This window comes from Ceratotherium simum, chromosome 33 (assembly GCF_057802395.1).
Source record: "Ceratotherium simum simum isolate JZ-2026a chromosome 33, ASM5780239v1, whole genome shotgun sequence".
In the NCBI taxonomy this organism is placed as follows: domain Eukaryota; kingdom Metazoa; phylum Chordata; class Mammalia; order Perissodactyla; family Rhinocerotidae; genus Ceratotherium; species Ceratotherium simum.
The window spans coordinates 8,178,082-8,203,665 of record NC_141932.1 but is presented as its reverse complement, the minus strand read 5'-3'; the positions used below and the strand labels follow the sequence as shown (position 1 = coordinate 8,203,665).

Below are 25,584 nucleotides of genomic sequence, written 5' to 3'. Positions count from 1 at the left end.
TATGTTCATTGCAGCATTATTCACTATAGCCAAGAAGTGGAAGCAACCTAAGCATCCTTCAACTGATGATTGGGTAAAGAATATGTGGTATGTGTATATATATATATATGTACACAATGGAATACTACTCAGGCATTAGAAAAGCCAAAATAGTCCCATTTGCAAAAACATGGATGAACCTAGAGGCTATTATATTAAGCGAAATAAGCCAGAGAAAGACAAACACCACATGATTTCACCCATATGTGGAAGATAATCTAACACACGGACAGAGAGAACAATTTCGCGGTTACCGGTGTAAGGGGTTGGGGGGGTGGGCATACTAGGTGAAGGGACACATTTATATGGTGACTGACAAACAAAAATGTACAACTAAAAGTTCACAATATTATAAACTATCAATAAAAAATGAATAAAGAAGTAAAGATAGAATAAGAAAGTAAAACACGTGTCAATAGGATCCTACCATATATGTTATACAAATCTTAAAAATATGCATTATGATGTCAAGTGTTACTAGAATAATTGCTTTTGTAAAAACCAAACACTGTTTTAACACATGCAATTGGATATTTATAAATAGCTAGAACTGAAAAAGAACCAGTATAGTAGAAAACCGAATAACACATTGCATGTAATTTTAACCAATTAGTCAGCTAGCACAGTGAGATAAATATCAGATAAGAAAGAATTTAAGGTAAGAGCAGTTTGTAATTGGTGGAATAAGCATTATTTTAATGTTCCTCAACGTGCCATTATCGAATACTATTGGTTGAAGGAAAACAATACTAATATGACAGAATATATACTTTTTTGTGTGTGTGTGAGGAAGATCGGCCCTGAGCTAGCATCTGCCAATCCTCCTCTTTTTTGGCTGAGGAAGACTGGCCCTGGGCTAACATCCATGCCCATCTTCTTCTACTTTATATGGGACGCCGCCACAACATGGCTTGCCAAGTGGTGCGTCAGGTGCGCCCCTGGGATCCGAACCGGGAATCCTGGGCCACTGCAGCAGAGCATGTGCACTCAACTGCTTGTGCCACTGGGCCAGCCCCTAGAATATATACTTTTAAATCTGCATATATACACATTCATAATAATGCATGTGTGTGTGTACCTCTGATCTCCTGTAAAGTAAGTGTCATGAATGCACTCATGAATTTATGGAGGATGAATGAGTATGCAATTGATCATTGTGTATACAAGTACAATTTATATATTTCTGATCAGCCTTGGAGCTATTGTATTCCTTATCCAGATAAAGCAAAGCCAGGATACACTAGAGTCTTGGCTCGTGAGAAGAAAGGGGCTGACAGTTGGAAAACATGCAGCGATTAGTGCAGAGATGGTCACCATCAACTGACTGAGATCAATAAAAAGAGCCAAACAAACATGAAAGACACAGGAGAGGGCCTAACAAGACACAAAGGCAACCACCAGGACAAGGATGCTTTGGGTAGCTCTGGACTCGGGAGGATCTGGCGGAGATGTTGGTTCTATGAATAAGTTGCACCCCGTGCTTGTGTCTGTACAGGATGAAAACCATAGAACCACTGGCCCAGAGCATGAGCCCCAAACAAAGAACATCAGGGAATGATAACAATGCTGCATGTAGTGATCGTGTGATTTTGCTATTGATTTCCCAAGAACGGTATCCCAAATCCTTTTTCATTGTGATGTTTGTGTTGCTCCATTTTCCCATTGTGTACTTAAGAAAAATGATATTTACCAGCCTGTGCAAGATCCATGAGAAGATATTGGTGATTCTCATGAACCTGGGAGCTTTTGCTTTAAGCTTTGTCCACCTGGAGTTCCTGGGGCTGATGATGATGGCCTGGAAGACACTCAAGAGGCAGGTGCTGCCAATGGACATACCCCTGCCCACTCTGTGGACATAGAAAACAAGTTTGCATCCGAATCATTGAGGAAATGTTTCAACCCAAATGCTGCCATTGTCTGCGGGACTCCTTTAGAGAGAATGACCAAGGTGTTGGCTACAATCAGGTGCTTGAGAGTCAAATCTGTGGACCTTGACCTGCACCCAGTGAAGTAAAGGATGATATAATGGTAAAGACGAGAGAAATTCCCCAGGATTCCAAATGTAGTCTTTGATAAGAATATCATCCCTAATGCCAAATCCATGGGGTTCATTCTGAGTTCTCAATGACTGATATTTGTCTTCAGAGCCAGAGATTCCTGCATGGGAATATGAGGCATGGGCAACATAGATTGTGTCAACTGAAATCCAGTAGTCTGTATTTACCACTAGTTCCTGCTTAGAAATATTTACTTAAGTTTTTCTCTTATGAAGAGGTTTCCAAGAGTTGAATGTATAAACTTTGAAGAGCATTTACAAGGTATGTATCACTGTTCTAAAAGCTGGATATGAGGTTACTCCTCTATTCTTCACAAGTATAAAAAGTAGCTCTGCAAAATGTACTATTACTTTCATTATAAAAAAGAGGAGAACATAAGCAGAACAGTTAAGTAATTTGTAAAACTTCACAGCTTGATTAGAGATTCAAGGAGGCCTTGACCACAGCTGGGCTGGTAGCAAAGATAATGCATTTAATTACCATGTTATACTAGTAAGTCTAGTTAGCTATGTTCTACAAATAACTCAGATCAACATTAGTTTGTTTTTGCCCCTTATTATATTTTTACAATGCTGGTATTTTATCTTTTAATTTTGTTTGTAATAAAATTCCACTTACTTGTAAAAATGTATTCTATAGGACAATATCAACTATGAATATAGCTTTAGGTATCATAATAAAAGTAAATCACACTGATTTCAGGATAATCTGTGTAACTGAAATCTACCCATCGCAATTTGGATTAATGAATGCAAGGATAGCCCAGTATTAGGAAGCGAACAGAAATACTCACTTGCTTTTGCACTAGAAACAAAAGCATAAAGGACATTATTTCAAATTATTGAACAATCTCATGTCATGCCTTAAACTACGGAATGTGACAAAATAATGTAGGGCAGAAACTAAATTGTTATTCATCTCAGATCATCTACTTATCTATTTACTAATATTTGTACTAAGTAAAACTATTAGCAATGAGGTAATACTTGTGAGAGTAATTAAAATATAATACACATATGCATAATGAAATTTGTGAGGCTGAAGTCTTGTGCATTCTATATGTTGAAATAATAGTTTTGGATTAATATTAGAATATTTTGAATGAAAGAAAATATCACTAGGCAAATTTAGGCCTGACAGATGAAGTCTAAAACCTTTAACTATCTAAAGTTACTTTTCCCTTAAATGCTGCTTCCCTAACTTCAAAAGGGAAAATAGTTTCATCATAATTAAAAGAGAACAGATGTTTACAGTGGAGACACAATTCCCGTCTCCATAATTGCATCATACAATCAGATTTAGAGAAATCATTTCTCTTCTTGCAATTGCCAATCAAATACATTGTGCAGAGGTTTAGATAATGCCTGTAGATTTGTCATAGTCTTCATTACAGTCAAAGATGTATTATAGGCACATCTCTAGAGATCCTGAAAATTTTGGCACGACTTTTATACGGTAATCTGAACAGCAGACTGATTTTGGAACTACAGTTCCAAATATAAACAGTTTAAAAATCGTTTTTTGTTTTTTTTTCTTTCTTTTATTTTATTTCATTTTATTAATTAATTAATTAATTTATTTTTACCTTTTTTTAATATCACTTAGATTAAATATCAACAATCCCCATCAGTGGAGAATTCATTAAATGGCTTTAGGAGCCATCGGGATTGGTGTAAGGTCTAGGACCCCCACTTCTCTTCACCACTTCTGCTGAGGCATCAGGAATGATACCTCCTTACCCTGTGACTGACACTAGACCAGGTTCATATTCATAATAATCCCTTTTTCCAGTGTGATTACTTACATCTGCTGAGGCACACCTTCTTCTCTTAGAGATTCTACTTCTCTGGCTGAAATAAAAAAAAAAACAAAACAGAAAACCTCTGTATACTCCTCCTCCAGCTGCCAGGACGGTGGGCTCAGTGTGAAGGTCACAACAACCAATACTTGTGTGAGAAGAAGGAAGACAGTCAGACAACTAGATATGGGTTTGTGATTCTGTGACCTCATCTCTTCTCAGAACTGCAGTTATCTTTTCATCTATAGTTGCAGTGAGAGGACAGGCTTGGGGAGCTGAGAATATTTGTGAAAAAATTTTTCCTAGTTGCTAATTGCCAAAAACTATTACAAGTGTCTAGTTGTTTTCTCCACAGAGACTATGGGAGTGTTTGAGAGAGGCTTTTTTTTTTCCATCAACCCTGGAGGCAGACAAGGACTCGCATGGAGGGAGCAAGAAATGCTGAGGTCTGGCACATGGGGGACTGGCAGCAAGTATGTGTGTCTCACTGGATTTTATGCTTCTCTGAGTTTTTCTTCCTGCAATCGAGTGTTTTCCTAGTCCTCAGGCACTGATTGAATCATGATTTTAGTTATGAGCAGGGAAATGGAATGACACAAAGTTCCTGAGACTGATTTTTAAAGAAATACAAGTAAAAGGAAGAACACGATGCCAATAACGTATTTAAAAATCATTGAAAACATTTGCCCAACTCAGTCTCAATTAATTTGGACTCATGTACACAATTCAATGCCAATTAATATGGGCATTTTAGAGGAAAATATAATTTGCTAGTATTAACTTCCCACTAGTGATTGAAGATAGAAAAGAACAATATCCATACAGAGAAGAGAAATGATTATTAAAGATCCACTCAGAATCTAAAGCACAATGATCAGATGGTATAATAGAAAGATTATATCATTTATTTATCTATTTTTTATTTTTAGAAGAATTACAGTTATATTATGTGCTAGAACAAGGAAGTGACGGAATTAGGGGTGAAATAGAATTAGGACTTCAAAAGGGTCTGAGTTTAGACTCTGGGCTCTTAGTCATGATTTTTGATTGACTATGGATTTTATATTTTTATTATGAAATTAAAAGAAATATGAGTCACATCAAACCAAATGAATCAAGATAACTTAGATTCTTACTATACATTTTCCTGTCGATCTTGGTTTTTGTCAATTGCTACTTGAGGATGATTTAATTATTTTATTTTGTATTTTCAGGCATATTATAGCCTACGTTCTGTGTTTTTCCCTTATTTTGTTTAGTAATATATCCCTATTGCCTATTACTTAGTCCATGACAGAAACTATTTTCATTAACTATTTTTATTTATTTCATTTCAACTCAAAACTTACTTAATATATCAGCCTCTCATTTGTCTCTGAAAACTTTCAGCTCAAACATTTTCTTCTTCTATTCTTCACAAAGTAATAGGTATAATTGTTTCTGATTTTTAAATTCTCAATCAGAATCTGCTCAAAAATACAAGGGCAAGTTCAAATATCCCTCTCTGTGACGACTTTGTTAAAAGAACATAGAACTGGAATTAACTACCATCACACAACTTGCCTTCTACATTAAAATGATTTTATTGTTCCATTGTTTTCTTTTTTTCCCTTTAACTAGCAGATAAGCCAATGCTTCTCACTCAAGTCAAGACATTGAATGGGTATCACAGTTCCCTAAACATATTTTCTAGTGATTTTATAGTGATGAACATGGGTTGTTTTTGTAATTAATACAAGTATTAATTATAATTTGAAATTAATCCTTTGGTTCATTTTTACAAACAAGTCTATAATTTCATCTAAGTTCGCTCTCCAATATTCCCTTCCCCAAATTTGATCAATACATTTGATCATCAACATCAGTATTATATACATGAGGCAATTGAATCTTATCATTAAGGCCAGGGTTACACTATATTGTGATATGGTTATCACTCAGTTCAGATTTGTTAAATATCAAGTCAGTAAAAATTACAGAAGTATTTATTGTATATCTACAACCCAAACAATATTTGCCCATGTATCAGATGTAATTATGGACTGGCGTTGTCACAATTGAGCAAAGATCGGTCATTTCCAGGTTCCAAGTCAGTTGGAGACAAAGTCGGTCACTTTGTCTCAGTTCACAGGACTGTACTGGGATCAATATCCATTGTGTGTTGTTATGCAACACGGACAATCTCCTTCCTATGGGGAGTGCATGGTTTGACTCAGAAAGGTCCCTATTTCTGTTCACTACATTGAAGGACATGTCTTGTTTTGATCCATTCTTAGGGCAAGAGCAGACAGCATGCATTGATGTAAATTATAATTACCCTTGAGAACTTCAATAAATTTGGAGGTGCATAATATTTCCAGTAGTGCATCCCTGTGCCTCTGATAGTAGGATGGAGGGTCACTGCTGCGTCTTACTTCCACTTCTCCATTAAAATAGTCAACAGAACATTTAGCTTAGAGCAAGAGCCACTTTCCAATGCTGACTCCTGGTAATATCTAGTTTTACGAAATGTTAAGTCTGCCTGATGCACCTCATTAAAGCTTCACCATCTTTCCATGCTTAATTCTTTCTCTTTCTCCTTGAAGGAGATTCCTTCTAATCAGCCCATTACAGCCAACAAATCTTTTTCTCTCAATGTTACTACTCATTAAAAGAAAATTCAGCTTGCCCTACAAGCATAAATGGATGGCTATCAACTGAAATAAAGAGCATAAGAGTTTATTCAATAATCAGCATGAGAAGTTTGAACCTCAGGAAAATACTTCAACAGAGTGCTCTGATGTAACTGCTCCAAGTTATGTGAGTTTAAGTGCAGCTTATATCTCTTTCAAAAAACAATGTGCATGCAGGGAAGAGGAATAGGAAAAAAACCTTACACGTATATTTCATATATGTCAAAAAAGAAAAAAAGAATAGAGTGCATCTGGACTTTTCTCTAGATTATATAATGAAAGTAACATAAACAGGAATTCCTTGGTTATATATCAAGCAAGATCAGAGATGCCGACATTATCTACTTGTGGATGGAGGCAAGGACCAGAGCTATTAATTATTCCCTCAATCTCTAAGAAATGAAGCTGGTAAATGTGAGAGTGAGGTACCACTTTATCCTTTCCTGTTGTGGATCTGTCCAGCTGGCAGCTTCAGTCATGCATTGTGGGAGACGCAAGGTCATTTTGACACAGGCTGAAGATGGCCTGCATAGCTGCTTCACATCACAGCATGGATTTTATCGTACTGACTTAAAATCTATGATATTTACTTGCTAGATTCACCTGTTAGACCAGGGATAGGGGCCCTAAAATTCTGTACACGATCCCCCTTTTTGGTCATTGTCAACCCACGGTTGTATTCATGACCAACGTTCCTTTGGTTTTTCTCTGACACAGTGAGGTCCTTTCATTTCTTTACTATCTTACATGTCACTTATTAAAAATCCATTCTGGATTGCTTCTACTTTCTTAGCTAACATGATACAGGCCTTGCCCTGTTGTTGCCTCCTTCAACACCTAGCGTAACGTAGGAACAACATGATAATTAATATGATCAAAATTGCAAATGTGAACCCAGTTTTATAATTTCTTTCCCAAAAATGTCCCCTGGCAGAATTTCCCTGGAGGTTTTCCCCAGGGCATGCCCTATATAATAGAGGTATCCTGTGAAGTCAGAATTAATTTTAAAATTTAGAACAGGTTTGAGTAAGATAGATCTTAGACTCTGGGTTATAGACTTATGGGCTCACCATTTGTTGGACTCAAAGTGGTAAGCTTTTCCCAAGACCAATAGTATCTAAGAATCGGAGTGGCTTGGAAAGATAAATGTTGTGACAAGAGTAGGTGAGTCCAGGAAGAAACAAAAATAATGCATATTGTCCCTTAATTACTGGCCTGGTCCAGACTCTCGGGAGAGTTGTTCATATCAGTTGTTGGCTGCTTTTCATTCTGGTCTTGTTGGATCTGAAACATGCTCTGAGGACCACACTGGAGTAGTTGTCCATTTTAAGTGATAAATACAGATCCAAAAGACAATTCCCTGTAATTTAGCTGCCCAGGAATTAGTTAGAAGGACTTGATAAGGTCCTTTCCACTTAGGCTGTAAAGAGTTTTATAAATGGTGATGTTTCCAATAAACGTAGTCGCCAGGTGTAAATCATGAGTCTGTATATCTTCCGCTGTGGGTAAGTTTGCATCATATGCATCAGCAACCAATTTTGAGTGTTCCTTTAATAGTTTGGTTAAGGTTTTACAATAGTTAAGTATGTCACCTTTTAGTAATGAAGATACATATAATCCTTCATCTAGATGCATAGATATCCCAGTAATAATTTCAAATAGAGAAAACTGATGTTCGCCAAGGGGGTTGATCTTATGTTAAGCAACACCAGTGGGAGGGCTTTAGGCCATGGTAAAGAAAATGCATCTGTGAGCTTAGCCAATTGGGTCTTAGTTATGCCATTTGTTCATTCCATTAGGCCTAACAATTGGGGGTGGTAACTGCAATGAAGATGCTGCAAAATAGGCCAGATTTTACAAATGTCCTTCATAATTTCTCTAGTGAAATGAGTCCAAGATCACTGTGTAGTTCTGCTGGAACTCCCCATACTGGAATAATACATTCCAGTAGTAGTTTACTTACTGATTGACCCATAGCCCTTTGGCGTGGAAATGCTTCAACCCAATGAGTGAACATGCAAATCATAACAAGTACAAATTGGTAAATTTGAGGGAGGCATTTGGATAAAATCTATCTGCCAAATTTCAAATAGTCTCATTGGCAAAGGGAAAACTCCCTTTGAACTATGTAGGAGCTTCCCTGCATTATGTTTAAGGCAGACTAAACATTTAGGATATATTTTTTGTGCTATGGAAAGAGAGGGTTTCCAAAAGTATTGTTTTCCCCAAGAGATCATTTTCTCTGTGACCCAATGAGTCAAATCATGAATATACTGCAGAAATGGAAGTTGAGCTTCCAACAGAAGTATTGGGCATTGATTAGGTCCAATTCACAGGTTTCTGTGAGAATCAAAAGTCCCCTGTTTTTGGATCTACCTTTGTTTTTGTTTTTTGTGGCAGTCTTCTGAAAATTAAAGAAAGCCTCAGTTAAGTTAGAGAGGCATAAGCAACATATCAAAGTTTGTGGAATCACCATTTGTGAGGTAGCTTCCTTAGCTACCTGATCTACTAACTTGTTTCCTTTAGTTTCTAAAGTGTCCACCTTGCAGTGGTCTTGTACTTTCATCATTGCCAATTTCTTAGGGAGTAAAATGGCTTTTAACAAAGCAGCCACTTGCTTCCCATTTTTAATATGTTTTCCAGGAGAGACTAAAACGCCCTTTGTTTTTAGAGCATCCCAAGATCATGAGTTACTCCAAATGTGTATCTATTGTCAGTAAAAATATATGCAGTTTCCTTTAGCCAAATGACAAGTACAAGTCACCTCGACGAGTTCAGCTTGAAAAAATTCATAGGAAGTTAATCAACTCACAGAATAATACTGTTTTGTGAGAATTTAACAAGGCTTCAACTGAAATAGTTGAAATACTTAAAGGAGACTCATCATCATTTCTTCATCAACCTTAGCTGTTGCTGAAATGGCCCAGATTTATGGTAGAAGTCCTTTTGCTACTGAGTCTAATTGCTGACTATAATATCTTATAGGTAGATGTTGATCATCATGTTCTTAAGTTAATACACCTACAGCATTTCCTTTATCTTGATGCACAAACAGAGAAAATGGCAAGTTGAAATCAGGGTGACTTAAAGTTGATGCCTAAGCCAAGATGGACTTTAAGGTTTTTTTCCCCTTCTGGTGTTCATTTAACCAAATCAGATTAGTCAGACTTAAGTAATATATATATGTATATATAAAAGTTTGAGCAATGAGTAAAAAGTTAGTTACCTACTTCCTGTAGTACCTAATCAATTCTAAAAAACATCCCCTCATTTGTTTTTTGTTAGCAATTTATGAAGCCATCAATTTCTCCATTATGGTTCTGTAAGTTTTTACTTAGTTTAGTTTTTATGATATGAATATTTATCAGAAACCTGTATTTTAGAGTGTCAGAGTCCTTTCCATGAATCTCTCTGAAGATGAAACATATTTGCAAAAGCATGTGAGTAAAACAATAATTATCTATAGATGACAAAAGACAACGTAATGCAGTTGAAAAGGAAATTTGCTTATTTTTGTGACATGTAACATTTTAAGATAATAACTAGAATTATGACTGATAACCAGGACATATCAGAATTTTAGGAATTTTATATAACGTTTAAAACAATTATATTAATAACATTAACCCATGCAGTATAAGCTAAGAGGGTTTATCATCATTTATTTGACAATGCTTCCCATGTAATTTAACATATCAAATAAGCCTAATTAGTTTAGTATCTTTCTCTTTATAGAAAGAGAGAACAAATTCTTTGAGAAGTCCCAGGAGCTGTTGGAAATTCTCATAGTTAGTCTTAAGCCAAAAGAAGAACTTTACCCAGGATTCAAACCTTGGGAGAAGTTTGTCAAAAATATGAAAAGGTTTAAAACACTTGGTCAAATAGAAAACAATGTTTAGTTATATATTCAACCAAGGTGACACAGAACATGTCAAAGGTAAGCAGAGAGAGATAAACAGTTAAAAAACAAAACAAAACAAAACTAATAGACAGACTTCAGCATTTTTGAATATAGGAACTTATTTTAACAAAATATAGATTTTTCTGTCTTTTAGGTAGACTTACTCAAAAGTAAAGAAAGATCTTATATAATCTCTTTATTAAGAGCAAACAAAGTTCAAGAAAATTATCCTTTTGAGAGAGAGACAAAAACAAATTTTAATTTTGCACCAGCTTACTTTTGATATTGAAACTCATTCATTTAATTGAATTCATTTTAATCTCAGCCAACTTGATTGACTCAGAAATTGACTAAGATTGACTCACAGAATAATACTGTGTGAATTATTGATCAGTCATTAGTTAATCAGAAAACTCTTTTCTCAGGGTTTTACAGGTTTCATGGTTTCTACAAATGTTCTGTCACTTGCTTTTTATGTTCAGAATTTGTCCTGTCTTTTTTTTCTTTCCTAGTACATTAGGACAAATTTATCTTTCTTAACAAAACAAACAAAAATATCTCCATTATTTACACCTTCTTTACTGAAAACATACATCTTATTTTTCATGTATACAGACTGTCTAGAAATATGTGCTTTCTCATAGAAAATTTCTCAGTATGCTCAAAACATGTTTATTAATAAACTCAAGTATTTTTCAGTTTCTCTGAAATAAGAAGCCAAAGATAGATAAACCCATGTTTACTACTTAATTTCTAATATTTTAACTTATGTGGAAATGACCTAGATACTCAACAAATTTTTATCATTTAGCTTAATTTAGCAAAACTCTAAGATTTCAACTTGTCAAAAGGTTTTGAAGTTAAGTACATATACCACAACATAATTATTGTTAAAAAGTTCATCCAAAAACTTTTGTTTTACATCTGTTTAATTTACTTGTTCCCAATAATTACATGTAGACTGCATACAAAAATTTCATGAGACATTAGACAAAATCAACTATTTTTTCTGTTATCATTTTTTGCTGACAAATTTTGTAACAGAGATAACATGTCTGTATCATATCCAATGCTGATAACTCTGAAAACATGTTTGTTCTAATCAAACCAACAAACTTGAATAATCTTTTATTTACCAAAGATTATTTTATATCACATTAACTTGAATGACATTTGAGTTAGTTTCTATTACATCTAGAAATAATTTATATAAGTGCTTACTTCAAGCCAATTAAATAGGTCTCTTTTAGCAGTTATACTATCCAAAGGCAGACAAATATATATATAGAGACACTTACACACGTAAAAATACAGATACTATAGACAAAAACAGAAATATTTAAAATTTTAGCCAGGTCTCAGGTACAAACTCAAGAGAATAGTTGGATTCAACCTGCTCCCTGGAAGATGGACCTTCTCAGATGGCCAGATTTTTACTAAAGATTCTTTTCTTTTTTGCTCTAAGGATACTTTTTAGAGTGGTTTTTGAAGTCATTTTGTCTTTTAGAAGCTTCTGCATATCAATCAAAGAATGCATTCCATTGTTTCTGAGAGGTTTTGAATCCTCTCTTTTAAAGGTAACCCTGAAGGTGGATTTATCTGAAACAAAAGTTCCCTGAATGGCCTTTATAAAGTGAGATTTCTTTTATCAATATCCTCCCATTTAGGGAGCCATTTGCAAGCATGTGCTCCATAAGTATTTTTGCTGGAGTACTAGCAGGAACCTAGCTGTCAGACGCCCTACAGTTTCCAGGTTTTAATGTTTTATTTCCCATTTAGTTCAGTGCTAGCTGAACCATCTGTCAATTGTTAAGGAGGAAGAGAGGAGAAAACTCTGACTTGAGCCACCATCTAGCTCAAAAGGCTAGATAACTTGAACACCAAGTTTGGAATTCTCTTCTCTGTGAACTCAGAGGATAACCTGTCCCATGCAGACAATTATAAAAAATTATTGAATAAACATAAGGATCTTCAACCATCGATTGGGAGATCTGAGACCCAGAAAGACTTACTTTCCATGGCTGGAGCTCTGGGGAGCCAGTTGTGCACAAAGGGCTCTGCTGGCAACATGGCACCAGGTCCTTTCGATGCTCCAGGCCATTTTGGACAGTGTCTCCGGGTCCCTTCATGGTCTCCAATTTGTCAACTGAAATAAAGTATCTAGGTGATATTATTAAAGGAGTTTATTCAATAATCATTGTGGGGAGTTTGAACCCTGGAAACCAGTTCTCCAGAGTGCTCTGATGGAACTTCTCCAAGGTGTGTGGGTTTGAGTGCAGCTTATATCTCTTCCACAAAACAGTGTATGTGCAGGGAAGCAGAAAAGATTAAAAAAAAATTCTTACAATCATATATCTTATGTGTCAAAAAAAGAGATAGAATACATCTGAGCTTTTCTCTAGATTATATATTGAAGGTAACATAAACAAGAATTCCTGGGCCGGCCCCGTGGCTTAGCGGTTAGGCGCACGCGCTGTGCTGCTGGCGACCCGGGTTCAGATCCCGGGTGCGCACCGATGCACCGCTTCTCTGGCCACGCTGAGGCCGCGTCCCACATACACCAACTAGAAGGATGTACAGCTATGACATACAACTATCTACTGGGGCTTTAGGGGAAAATAAATAAATAAAATGCAAAAAAAAAAAAATTCCTTGGTTACACGACAAGCAAGTTCAGAGATGCTGATGCTGATGTTGTCTACATGTAGAGGTAGGCAAGGACCAGAGACATTAATTCTTCCCTCAGTCTCTAAGAAATGCAGCTGGGAAATGTGAGAGTGAGGTACCACTTTATCTCTTCCTATTGCAGATCTGTCCAGCTAGAGTCTTCAGTAATAGGGTGTGGGGGTGGCAAGGTCGTTTTGACACAGGCTAAGATGGCCTGCACAGCTGCTTCACAGTACAGCATGGATTTTATGGTACTGACTTAAAGCCTATTTGGTTTGCTTGCTACAATTCCCTGTTAGACCAGGTAGAGGGGTCCTAAAAATCTGTCCACACATCATTCTTAGCTCAACATAATAGCTAAAACCCCATCTCCCAGTGCTGGCAGGCTGGCAATTTTCAGACTGGTAGTCCTTCACGAATTACCTTGGCTTGCTTGGAGTCCAGAGGTCATCCCAAGTGAAAGTGCGAGGTCTTCATAGGACTTTTCTGACCATGCTTCTTGCCTGGGTATGCCTGTAGATTAATAGATTCTCCCATATACACAGCTGTTTGAATGTCCTAATTTCCCAAAGAGTCTCACTTCAGTTTCTCCTCTTGACTTTGTGTGGTCTATTGTATGTCTCTAACCATCCTCCCTTGCTCCAGGCATCTGGGGGTCATAGTTCTCCTTTAACTAGCTGTGCCTGCTGTTTAAACTGTCTTCCTTTTGAGATACATGAATCTGTGATCTATCCTTCAGGTATTTCTCAGAGAGGGTAGAACACATACAGATAGTAATTTTCAAATAAGTTCTCCTCTTCTCCCTCCAGTTGAGAGGAAAGCTAGGAACTAGTCTACCTTCAGATCAAGATCAAGACCTCTGTTAAACGAAGGAGGGATGGGGCAAGGGAAAGTAAAAATCTCACAAAAGCTTCCTGCTGTGTTGAAGAGGGATTTTTCATGATTGTGTTGTTTTTGTTGTTGTCCTTGGCTGTAAACTTTTGATTATTTTCTTGAGTTCCTACAAAGTTAGTTCAGATAGCTTCTAGTTGTTTTTTCTACCAGGGTACAACAGCTTAGAGTTTTATAGTTCATCATTTTGCTAATGTCCCTCCCCCTACACCCCACATTTTTATGATTATGAAAACTTCCAACAGGAATCTATGCAGCAGGATGAGTCAAATCTGCAGCATCAACATCAGTAATTCCCCCAGGGAACTCAGACTCAATCAGCTGAATAAATCCAGGAAACCATCAAGGTATACTTTCAAAAGCCAGATTGTTTTCTTTGTAAATTTCTGTGTTGACCTTTCCACTTATCCAGAGACATTAATCCAGGTACAGCCAAATGTATGAGTGAATGTCCAGACTGTGCACTGGCTCAGAAGGAGGAAGTCCATGACAATTCTATCATCCAGAACAACCCAGTCCAGAGAGTTGAGGATGATGAATGCCTTCCAGGCAAAGGTGGGATGTCTTTAAAGATTTGCAAGTCTCTTAATACCACCATGGAGGTGAAATTCTTTGGCCTTGATGATAAGATCATGTTAATGAGTGGTGTAAAACTAAGAAACATGATTCCTCTGTGCGCTTGGGAAGGAAAAGTGTTGCTTCCAATTATTGGGGCTACCGAAGTGGAGCCTATTTCAATCAGAGTACACAGGTGGACATTGTCTGCACCATGGCTCCATGGTAGGTTGGTATATTGTAGAGTTTGCCATTCAGTTACAATATATGAGTGTAGTCAATGTTTTTAGAGCGATTTCCATATGGTAGTCAGTCCATCCTGTACATTTTCTTATGTATCCTGATATTTGGCATTCTGACTTCTTGAAGGATAACTGAGAACAGAGGTGGAGAAGAGATCCAGTGGAGTTTTGCATTAAAGGTACAGGAATTAAAGTTATCTTCTCCCATTTCTGATATACTTCTATTTTTGTTTCAAGGGAATGGAAATTAAATGGTGGCCATGACCATTGCAGGGGAAGGCAGACCCAGCAATCAGTTAAATGTAAAGCTCTTGCAATACTTTGGAGGCAGTGCCCTAGAGTGACTTCCTTTTGGAGGTGGGTGCCAGGGTGGTTTCGAAACACAAAATGTAATGAAATGCCCTTCCCTCCCCCATATTAATCTGGTAAAAATATTCCCTAGTGAGCTTTCAGATTGATGCTCTCACTCTACCTCTAAAAAATTGTGATGCCCAAGTTCAGATCCCTGAATAACCCTTTTTTCCAACCTCCCCCTACTTTCACCCAGACATTGTATCAGGAGAGCATTGAGCACGTGTCTATGACATGTCTGTAACAGTTAACCAGAGTGAAGTCTGAGTCCATGAGCTCTCTTTTGTCTGGGCTGCTACACAGAGAGAGGTACCAACAAGACTGGCCTAGAGTTTCTATTAGGGAAAAGAAACATGAACCCTGCCTGGAATGGTCAAGTCAGAATCCTATGTCCATATTACTGCCATAATTTTTATATGAATTAATATCATGGATGTAGTAGAGAGGAGATAATTCCTTTCTATGTATGGTTAAATTGGTTGTTAAATTACCTAATGAAGATGTGTGGAGATAGAGGAAGTAAGGGAGATAGAGTCATACTGTGCATTAATTTAATAGAAGATTTGGTGATAAAGGCACACCATGTTCACAGTACATGTGGTACTGTAGGTCTAGAAGGTGATACACATTAGTTTTAAAGATCACTGTGGTGCGGCTGGAGTCAGCTGATCTTTACATTGTAAGCACCTGCAATGTTGAGGCAGGGGTTATAGCTCAGAGAGAAAAGCAAATGTTTTAAGTTGTCAATATCCAAGGAGATGGCAAAGGCATCACCTACCATGAAACAAATGGAACAACTTCTAGAAAGAGGCACAAGACTGGCATGCACTGGTAATGTCTTGCATCAGAATGAGATTCAGGCTCCCTGAGCAGCTAGATTACCCCCATCCAGACAATCCCAAGCATATTCAGCTTCTTCTTTTATGTTTCTGATGCTTGGTTATAGACAGATTGAGGAATCAGAGGACACAGAGGGACAATGGCTCAGTACTGGTAAGCAAGGATGAGCAAGACACATTTTGTTTCAGTGTCTAACAGACTTTTAGCTGGTTGCAGCTCAAACAAATGAATTTAAAATGTTTTCCATTCACTCACAGGTCTATATCAATTTGGAGAACTCTTGACTCTTTCTCTTTCTGTCAGGGAGAGAAAGAACAACAAGTAAAACCCTTGCAGGTTGCTTGTTTCAATTCAATTTCTCACATATCAGCCTCATTAACAGGTGGGAGAATGGAGGACCTTGACCAACACTTGGTGAAAGAATCTACTACATGCCCTAGGTAGTCTTCTTTTACCCTCTAATCAGGATCAGAAAGGATATTTATCATTTTTCCTTCCAGAAAGACATATATCTCTCAGAACTCCATCATCAGTGAAACTGTGAAGAAGTGAGAAGGGTCTTAAATTTTACACTATTTGGTACAATGTATTTAGGTTGTCATTTCATGGATGATGGAAGAACACATGAGAATCTTGGGTCTACATCAAGATACTTAACTTTTTGTGGCACTACTGGCAGCAGGAGCTTCATATTTGCCATCGGGTCCCTCCTCTTCCCCATGTAGAGTGGAGGTGAGGCAAAGAGGCCCGGAAGGATGTTGTACACACTGCAGTTCTGTATCACACCTGAGGATCTAAAAAATTAGGAAACCCAATATTTTACAATGAATCCCAATCAAACCTGCCCAAATTTTGCCTCAGAGAAAGCCATTATCTTTATTATATTGGAAAATATTTAGTCAGCACTTCATCCCCAATAAAGGACCCCAATAAAGGACCATCATCTTGGAATGTGATATACAATGTTATCTTATCCTTGATAAGATAGTTTGGAACTAAAGCTGATAAAAGACTGTAAAAACATAAGAGGTGTTGGGGGAAAATATGTCACAACTGGGTTGACTTCTGCCTTTAAATATGAGAAAAATTGACCCTCTGAACAAAAATGCCCATTGATGATTCTGGACACCAGGACTTTTATTTGTGACACCATGGATTGCTTAAGTCTTTAAGAGTTAAAAAGATATGGGGAGGGGCTGGCCCGGTGGCGCAAGTGGTTAAGTGCACGCACACTCTGCTGTGGCGGCCCAGGGTTCGCCGGTTCGGATCCTGGGCACGCACTGATGCACCGCTTGTCAAGCCATGCTGTGGCGGCGTCCCATATAAAGTGGAGGAAGATGGGCATGTATGTTAGCTCAGAGCCAGTCTTCCTCAGCAGAAAAGAGGAGGATTGGCAGATGTTAGCTCAGGGCCGATCTTCCTCACCAAAAAAAAAAAATAAAAATAAAAAAAAAGATATGGGGAGAATGGCTACCAGAATGCACAGGAAAGCCAGCAACAAGGGAAATGTGATGTTACTTGGTAAGGCAATAATAGGAGAGAAAAGAAGAGATATGATAATACAACATTTTCTTAATAAATTATGATTTATTAGCCTTATTGGAAAACAATATCATTGCTATCCACATCACAACAAAGTGATTCTGAATAGGGTTCTGATCTAATTTTAAAGAAAGAAAATGATATTTATGGAAGAAAACAAAGGAGATTACAAATGTGTTCTTAGAATAGGAACATATTTATGACACTGAACAAAAAGCATTAAATATAATGGAGGAAATTAAATTAAAGTAAAATTAAGTGCCGACCTTCATCAAGAGAGTAAAATAGAGAGTGAACAAAGAAAGGACTTGTATCCCATATATATATATAAAATTCCTATTAATCAATAAGAAAAAGAAAGATTACACAATATAAAAATAAGAAATATGACATAGTAGAACAATATACACAAATACTGTATGATCTCACTTATATGTGGAATATAATAAAAGCAAACTAAGAAACAGGGGTCACATTTGTGGTTGCCAGAGTTGGGGGTTGAGGGGTTGGGGAATTGGGTGAAGGTTGTCAAAAAGTAGAAACTTCCAGTTTATGTAAATAAATATGTTATGGGGATGTAATGTACAACACAACGACTATAGTTAACAATAATTTGCTGTTATTTTAAAGTTGCTAAGAAAGTTGATCTTAAAGTTCTCACCACCAGAAAAAGAAGTTGTAACTATGTGAGATGATGAATGTTAACTAAACTTACTGTGGTGATCATTTGGCAATATATACATATATTAAATCATTATCTTGTACAACTTAAACTTATACAATGTATGTCAATTATATCTCAATAAACCTGGAAAAACTGGGAAAAATCAAAAAAGATGCTTTAAAAAATTGTTACCCAAATCCTATTTAACACATAAAAATATATTCAACTGTCTTAGTAATCCAAGATATGCAAAGGAACTCCCCCCTTGGAATAATCACATCAACAAGACTCCAAAAATGAAAACAGAAAATATCAAATGTTGGCACAATGTGGATAAACCAGGTATCTCATACACAGCTGTTGAATGTGAAAATTGGTTAAAAAAATATTCTTTTGGAAAATATTTCACAGTACGTAACAAAGTTAGACAGATGTAAACCTGTGGTCAAAAACTTCCATTACCATGTATATGCTCAAGAGATGTACATATGTTTCTCACAACTCAGAAATGAATTTACATAAGTAGTAGTTCTAATATCCCCAAACTGAGAACCACTCACAGGATCAACTAAGTGGAATAATTAAATTGATTCTTTGATATTTACAAAGTGGAATCTTATATAGCAATGTAAATGATTAATCCATAATAACATGCAACAATATTGATAAATTCAAGAACAATATAGAGAATAAAAACAAAATAAATGAACACTGCATTATTTCATTTATACAAAATTAAAAACAGGATAAAAGTTTTCTGTCCTTTTAGATGTCAGAATATTGTTCCCTAGATGAAAGTATTGACTGATAGATGGAAAAATATTGTTTCTGTCGTGTGCTGACAAAATTCAAATTTTTAATCTAGGTATTGAGTAGAGAGGTATGTTCAGTTTGTAAGATTTCATTCAGGTATACATTTGCCTATGAATGTGTGACATTGATTTTGTAAAAATACAGATCAACAGTAAAAGAAAAAGAATTGGGAGATCTTAAGAAGTGGTGTTGGAACGGCATCATATTTTCCAGGTGGAGGTTAAATGTATTTAAAAAATACGCTCTGATTAGATTTCAAAGTATGCTGTAGTTTCTAAGTTAAAAACTAAGAGATACTGAATCTACAACTGCCCAAGTGAAAGGGATAAAATGTAGAATTATTTTAAAAATTCATGCAGAGGACGTTAGAAAAACCAAGAACATGCAACAGGTGTAATGGAGAGCACATGATACATTGGTAACTCCAAACCCAAATGTAAATATTCTTGTATTAAATATAACTACACTAATACTCTTGTTAAGTTAAACATATTTTGCTGTATTCATTTGATTACTTTTTCAAGAGATATTAAAATATAAGGATTAAAATACAGGAAAGAAAAATACGTTCAATGTAATATTAACCAATTTGTTATTCAACCTCTAGAGAAAAGGGGTAAAAATAGAGTTATTTCAAATCATTTATGTGGTCAAATTTAAATTAGAAAGAAAAAGAACATAGAATAGTTATAATGAAGAGTGTACAAAAAGTTGACAAACCCATTTGCAATATAACCATTTTTATATTAACGGTAAAGACTACTCAACAAAATGAAACATTTTTTACTATATTCAATAGTATAATTTTTAAGAGATATACCTAATAAATGAAGATTCAAATTCAAAAATGAAAAATATATAACATGTAAATTTAACCAAATAAACAACCAGCATAATGATACACATATCAGATAAAACGGACATAAAGATTAAATCAGTGTGCTATTTTAATTAGTATTGTTTTTAAATTTCTTAATTTACAATGTTTCTGTATACTGATTGATGAAAAATGAGAATAGTTTGACCTCCTTTATATTTATAAATGTGCATATGTAAACACGGAGATACACCAACACACGGGTGTATATATATACATGCAAATACACACATAAACAAATATATACATACATGCACATGTACATAAATATATATATACATATGTATACACACATATATATGTATATATATACACACACAATCGCATTATTTGGTGTCCAAAATGTTTTCAATATTGCAAAGTGTATCATGTAAGCTTAAAATATGTGTTTATTTTTTTGGCAGAGGTTCAATATCTATCCATTAGGTGAAACTAATTTGTTCTTTTAAATATTTGAATCCTTAGTTCTTTGTATCAGCTTTATAATGTAAATATAGAGTGACTTATATTAAAATCATTTGTAAAAATGAAGAAATTTCAATTTTATTTCTTGAATATCCACAGGCTAAAAGTGACACATAAACAAAATGGATTAATGACTTACTCTTCTAAATGAACATCCCCCCACTGCTTCAAGATTCATGCAAGGCCCCACAATAACCTAATTTTCTCACTTTTGAGACATGGAAGTACACATTGGAACCTATTTCTTCCACCATGCCCAAGTGGCATCTTCACATTATAGAAAAAATCTAATTCTAGAAATCCCTAAATGCATATAACTTTATCCTAGACAAAATGCATGTTTTCATAGGCAACACTTACTTCATGTCTTTCAATATGTGTGAAAATATACTTCTGTGCTCATTTGTCAGACTCCACTTTGATGTAGCCATTTCTATAAGAAAATGTAAGTGTACTAATCTCCCTTCATAACATCTTATTTCAAATGGATCTGGTCTCTCTACGGATAGAATGTATAAAACTCATATTTAGCCCTCAATGACTCAACACTCTGAAATTGAATCCACTCTGAAGCTTAAGTCCATGGTCTTCATTTTTCTGTGGGAGAATTTTCCTTCCTTCAGTTTCTTGAATGCTGATCTCAATGGGTGTTTCTGTTTTCCGGAACTTTCCTATAATCACATAAGTAGTTAATGTCTGGAAAATTTATTATATCTGATTGAATGTTACCTTCTTCAAGATTTCTCCACAATCTCTAGATGGCTTCAGGAACTACTCTTTTAACACAGCATAGACTCTGAACCCTCCACTGCAAACATTAACACAATCGCTATCACATCAATATTAACATGATAATGACATCATATTTCATTTACAGTTGCTATTGATGTTATTGTTTGTTTAGGAGCAGGGGTTCAGTCAGTCTTGTTTACCACTCCCTTGTAATGTGAGTGTTTCAAAAACGTGTTTATATGCTGAAGGAGACTAATGAAAAACAATTCACCATTGTGAATATGCATAAAATTGACAAATTTATGAAAAGTTTAAGGGATTTTTCATTCCTTTCCAAGCAAAGCAGACCTGAGATACGCTGGGGTCATGCTTCAGGAGAAGGTAGGGGCTGACACTTGGGAAACATGCATCAATTAGTGTAGAAGTGTTCCTTAGCCAGAAACTGGGATTGTTAAAAACTGCCAAACAAATGAACAAGATAGAGGAGAGGGTCCACAAAGATACAAAGGTGCTCGCCAGGACAAGGATGCTTTGTGTAGCTGTGGTCTCAGGTAAGGATCTAGGGGACAGATTGTTCCTATGTATGTATTGGATTTGCTGCTTGTGCCTGTGCAGGATGAAAACCATGAAGCCACTGGCCCAGACCATCAGCACCAAAGAGAAACCATCACGAAATAATACCAATGCTACATAGAGTGATGGTGTGATGTTCCCATGAACTGTGGCATAACAGTAGTCATAATATCTTTTCTGTGTGAAGATGGTGCTGTCTATTTTGTCAGTCATATACAGAGGGAGGGTAATATTTAACATCATGTTCAAGATCCAGCAGAGGATACTGGAGTTTTTTATGTACTTGGGGGCTTTCACTTTAAGCTCTGCCCACCTGGAGTTCAAGGGGCTGACCATGATGGCCTGGAAGACACTCAAGAGGCAGGTGGTGCCAATAGACACATCCCTGCTCACTCTGTGAACATAGAAAACAAGTTTGCATCCAAAATCATTGAGGAAATATTTTAACCCAAAACCTGCCACTGTTTGGGGGACTCCTTTCGAAAAGATAACTAAGAGGTTGGCTATGATCAGATTCCTGAGAATCAAATCTGTGGACCTAAACTTGCATCCTTTATATTGAAAAGAGAGATAAAGCTAAAGTAGAGAGAAATTCCCCAGAATTCCAACTACAGCTTGTAATGAAAAGATCATTCCTATCACCAAATCCCTGGAGACCATTCTGTCAGATCTTAGGGATTGATAGTCATCTTCTGAGCCAGAGATTCCTGCATGGGAAGATGAGGAATGAGCAACATGGATCATGTCAACTCAAATTCAATATTCTCCACTGACATTGGTTACCACTTAGAAATAGTTATTTATAGTTTTTACTTTTATCATGTTTCCAAGTGTTGAATGTATAACATGTAAAGAGCTTTCACAGTATGTATCACTCCTACAAAGGCCATATTATGTCCTGCATCCTGTATTCTTCCTAACTTCATGAAACAGTCAGTACTAGTATTTTTATTCAAAAGAGAAGGAGCACTGAGGCAAGTAAAGTTTAGCGATTTGTCAAATGAAATAGTTTTTATGGGAAAGGTGGTGATTTAACTCCCTGGGCTCGTGTAATGGCTGTTCATTTAAACATAGTGCTGCTTAATGAAGCTTTTTGACCTTCACATACTTTGTCATTTTATTTTAAATTTGCAGTATTTTATTTTTTCTAACAAGTTTCAAGTTTAAATATTTATTGTAAAGATCAATAACAATTATTAATAAATATTTAAGCATCTCAATAAAATGTACATGCACTAATTATAGTATAATTCTAGGGACTTGCTCCATGACAAATTGTATTGAAAGAATGCACTCGTCTTTATTTGCAATTCCAACAGAAACATTAATGTGCTTTTCTGCCGGGAATGGAATGACACCTATCACTGGCAGCACTGAACACTCTGGCATGCCCTAAAATGTGAGACTTGAAACATCAGTATGTGACAAATTAGTGTAGAGTTGAAATTACTACTTTCAAATTATAACAAATCTGTTTATTAACATAAGTTAAAAGGTATTATCAACACATCAAGATTTGTGAACATTAAATTATAAGACATATATAGACAAAATCTCTAAGATATGAAATCTTGTTATTTTATAAGTTGAAATTGTAAAGCTTGGAATTGATATGACAATATTATTAAACTGGAGAATAGATAACAAGATATTTTTGTGCTTGATAGCTGCTATCTGAATCCCATTTTTAACATTAGCATTTCTTTAAATCTCCCTCCCTAATTTGAAGATGAAAAAGAGTCTCCCCAAAATTAGCCAGCCATGGATGTTTTCATAGGAAAAAGCTAGTGTCTTTATTAAGCACTTCACACACCCAGAGCTAGAGAAAATATTTATATTTTAGAAATTGTCATTCATATACATTGTTTTTGCACAGGAATAGATGATTTCTGTAGATTTATTCTAGTTTTTGTTAATCGTGGAGGTGCTATTGGCACACCTCTAGCTGGAAAATGTATTCTACGACTCCTGTGAGTTATCTGCTTACAGACATATTTCCAAGCTACATTCATTCCTCACATTAAAAATCAGGTTTCATTATCACTTGGATTAAACACCAACAATCACTGTCAGTGAGGATTACACTAAGTCACAGTAGGAGGCATCGGGAATCAGTGTCTGGTCTAGGACTCCATCTCTCTTTAAGCTCAGCGCAAGCCTCAGAAGTATTCCTCCTTCATGTGTGGCTTTGGCACTGGACAAATTTCAAGGCCATAAGAATCCCTTTTTCTGACACAATCACTTACCAAGATTCCTGATTCCCCTCCTTGCTTGCAGATTCTTGCCCTCAGACTGAAATAGAAAATACTCACTTGATTCCCTCTCTTTTCCAGGGTGGTGGGTTCAGTGCCATGGTCACAGCAACCTGCTAGTGTGAGAGGAAGGAGGCAGCCAGACCACTGGATGTGGGTTTGTGATTCTGTGACCTCACCTCCCCTCAGAACTGCAATCATCTTTTCACCTGCAGCTGCAGTGAGAGGACAGGCTTGGGGGAACTGGGAATATTTGTGAAAATCTTTCTTCCCAGTTGTTAACTACCAATTACAAGTTTGTAGTTATCATCTCCAAAGAGACTGCTGCAATGTTTTGGAAAGACTCCTTCTTTTCCTGATCCCTGGAGGCAGAAAGGGACTCAAATGGAGGCAGCAGGTGATACTGCGGTCTGACACATGAGAGACCAGCAGGGATGTTCATGCATCTCATTATGTTTTCTGCTTCCCTGTGAAGTGTTTCTACTCAAAAGTGAGTTGTTTTCTACTCTTGAGACCACTGAGCTGCACCTTCATTTAACTTATGCACAGAAATGGAACCAGGCAAAGTATCTGATAAAGATTTTCAAAGAGGAACAAGTGAAAGGAAGAACATGACACAACACTTCATTTTGGACCACAGGCCTTACATAGAAACTGTTTGACTTTCTTGCACAACTCATTGCTAATTAATTTGGAAATCTGGTGATATGGAAGATTTCCAGAAAAATATGTGTTATGAGTAGGGACTTTTCCTCCTATCCCACGTTAGGGCTAGACTGTCTAAACAGAATAATATCCATAAAAAGACAGAAATTTATAGATGTTTCTCACACATAAAAGTATCTGAGGTCAGATGGTTAAATAGGCCAATTTTACAATTTCTTACCTATCAGATAAGTCAATGTTACTTTCTCAATTCAAGAACGATGAATGTTTACCAGTGACATAGGGTAGAGAGGGCCCTCCATTAGGAATCAAACCTTTGTCAACTTAAAAAGCAAATTTGGCTGTTATTTTACCTTCAAAATGAGTTCACTCACGCATAGTCAAAAGAATTGCAATTTGGGATGCACCTGCTATGGGGAACCACATGCAAATCTAGAGGAAAAAGGAGGGGAGCTTGCTTTTATAGAGCAAAAGGGGGAGTAGGGAGGGGATATTCTAAAGAAAGTCCATTGAGGGGAAGTAACAGTTCAGGTTGTCACTGGCTTCTCCTCAGCTGAGCTGCAGTGTTTTTCATTTACTGGGCTGTTGCTTAATGGGAAGAAAAATCTCTCTTCAGTAGAAAATTAGTTGCACTTCCTGTAGGAGGTATAAGCAGCGGATCTCTTCCTTTTTGGAGTAATTGACATGCATGATAAGAGATGAGAGCTCCTTCTACTGACCTTCCTGACTCCAATTTAGTTAAGGTGTCTTTTATTAATTTCCATACCTTTGATCCATGCCATGGAAAAACAGGAGAAAGCTTCTCAAGATTGGAAGGCAATCATCTCACATTGTTGTCTTGCAAATCCCAATCCATATGGCCCTCTGGGCCATCTTGGGTGCTGGTGAAGGTGATGCCCACTGCTGGGTGCATAATAGGCATTGGCATTTTTTCAGCATGTAATACTGAACAATATCACTGCCTCAGGGGGTATGTGCTCTAACAAC

The 25,584-nt window shown here is 36.4% G+C and overlaps 1 protein-coding gene and 1 pseudogene across 1 annotated transcript; both read right to left on the bottom strand.

Moving 5' to 3' along the window:
• Window positions 1-1,212: 1,212 nt before the first annotated feature.
• LOC106803295 (vomeronasal type-1 receptor 4-like) lies at window positions 1,213-2,151 on the bottom strand (annotated as a pseudogene).
• A 19,255-nt stretch (window positions 2,152-21,406) lies between these two features.
• On the bottom strand, window positions 21,407-22,339 carry LOC147912774 (vomeronasal type-1 receptor 4-like). Its single transcript, XM_087422348.1, is given in 1 exon segment — window positions 21,407-22,339. A coding segment is annotated over 1 exon segment (933 nt).
• Window positions 22,340-25,584: the final 3,245 nt, after the last annotated feature.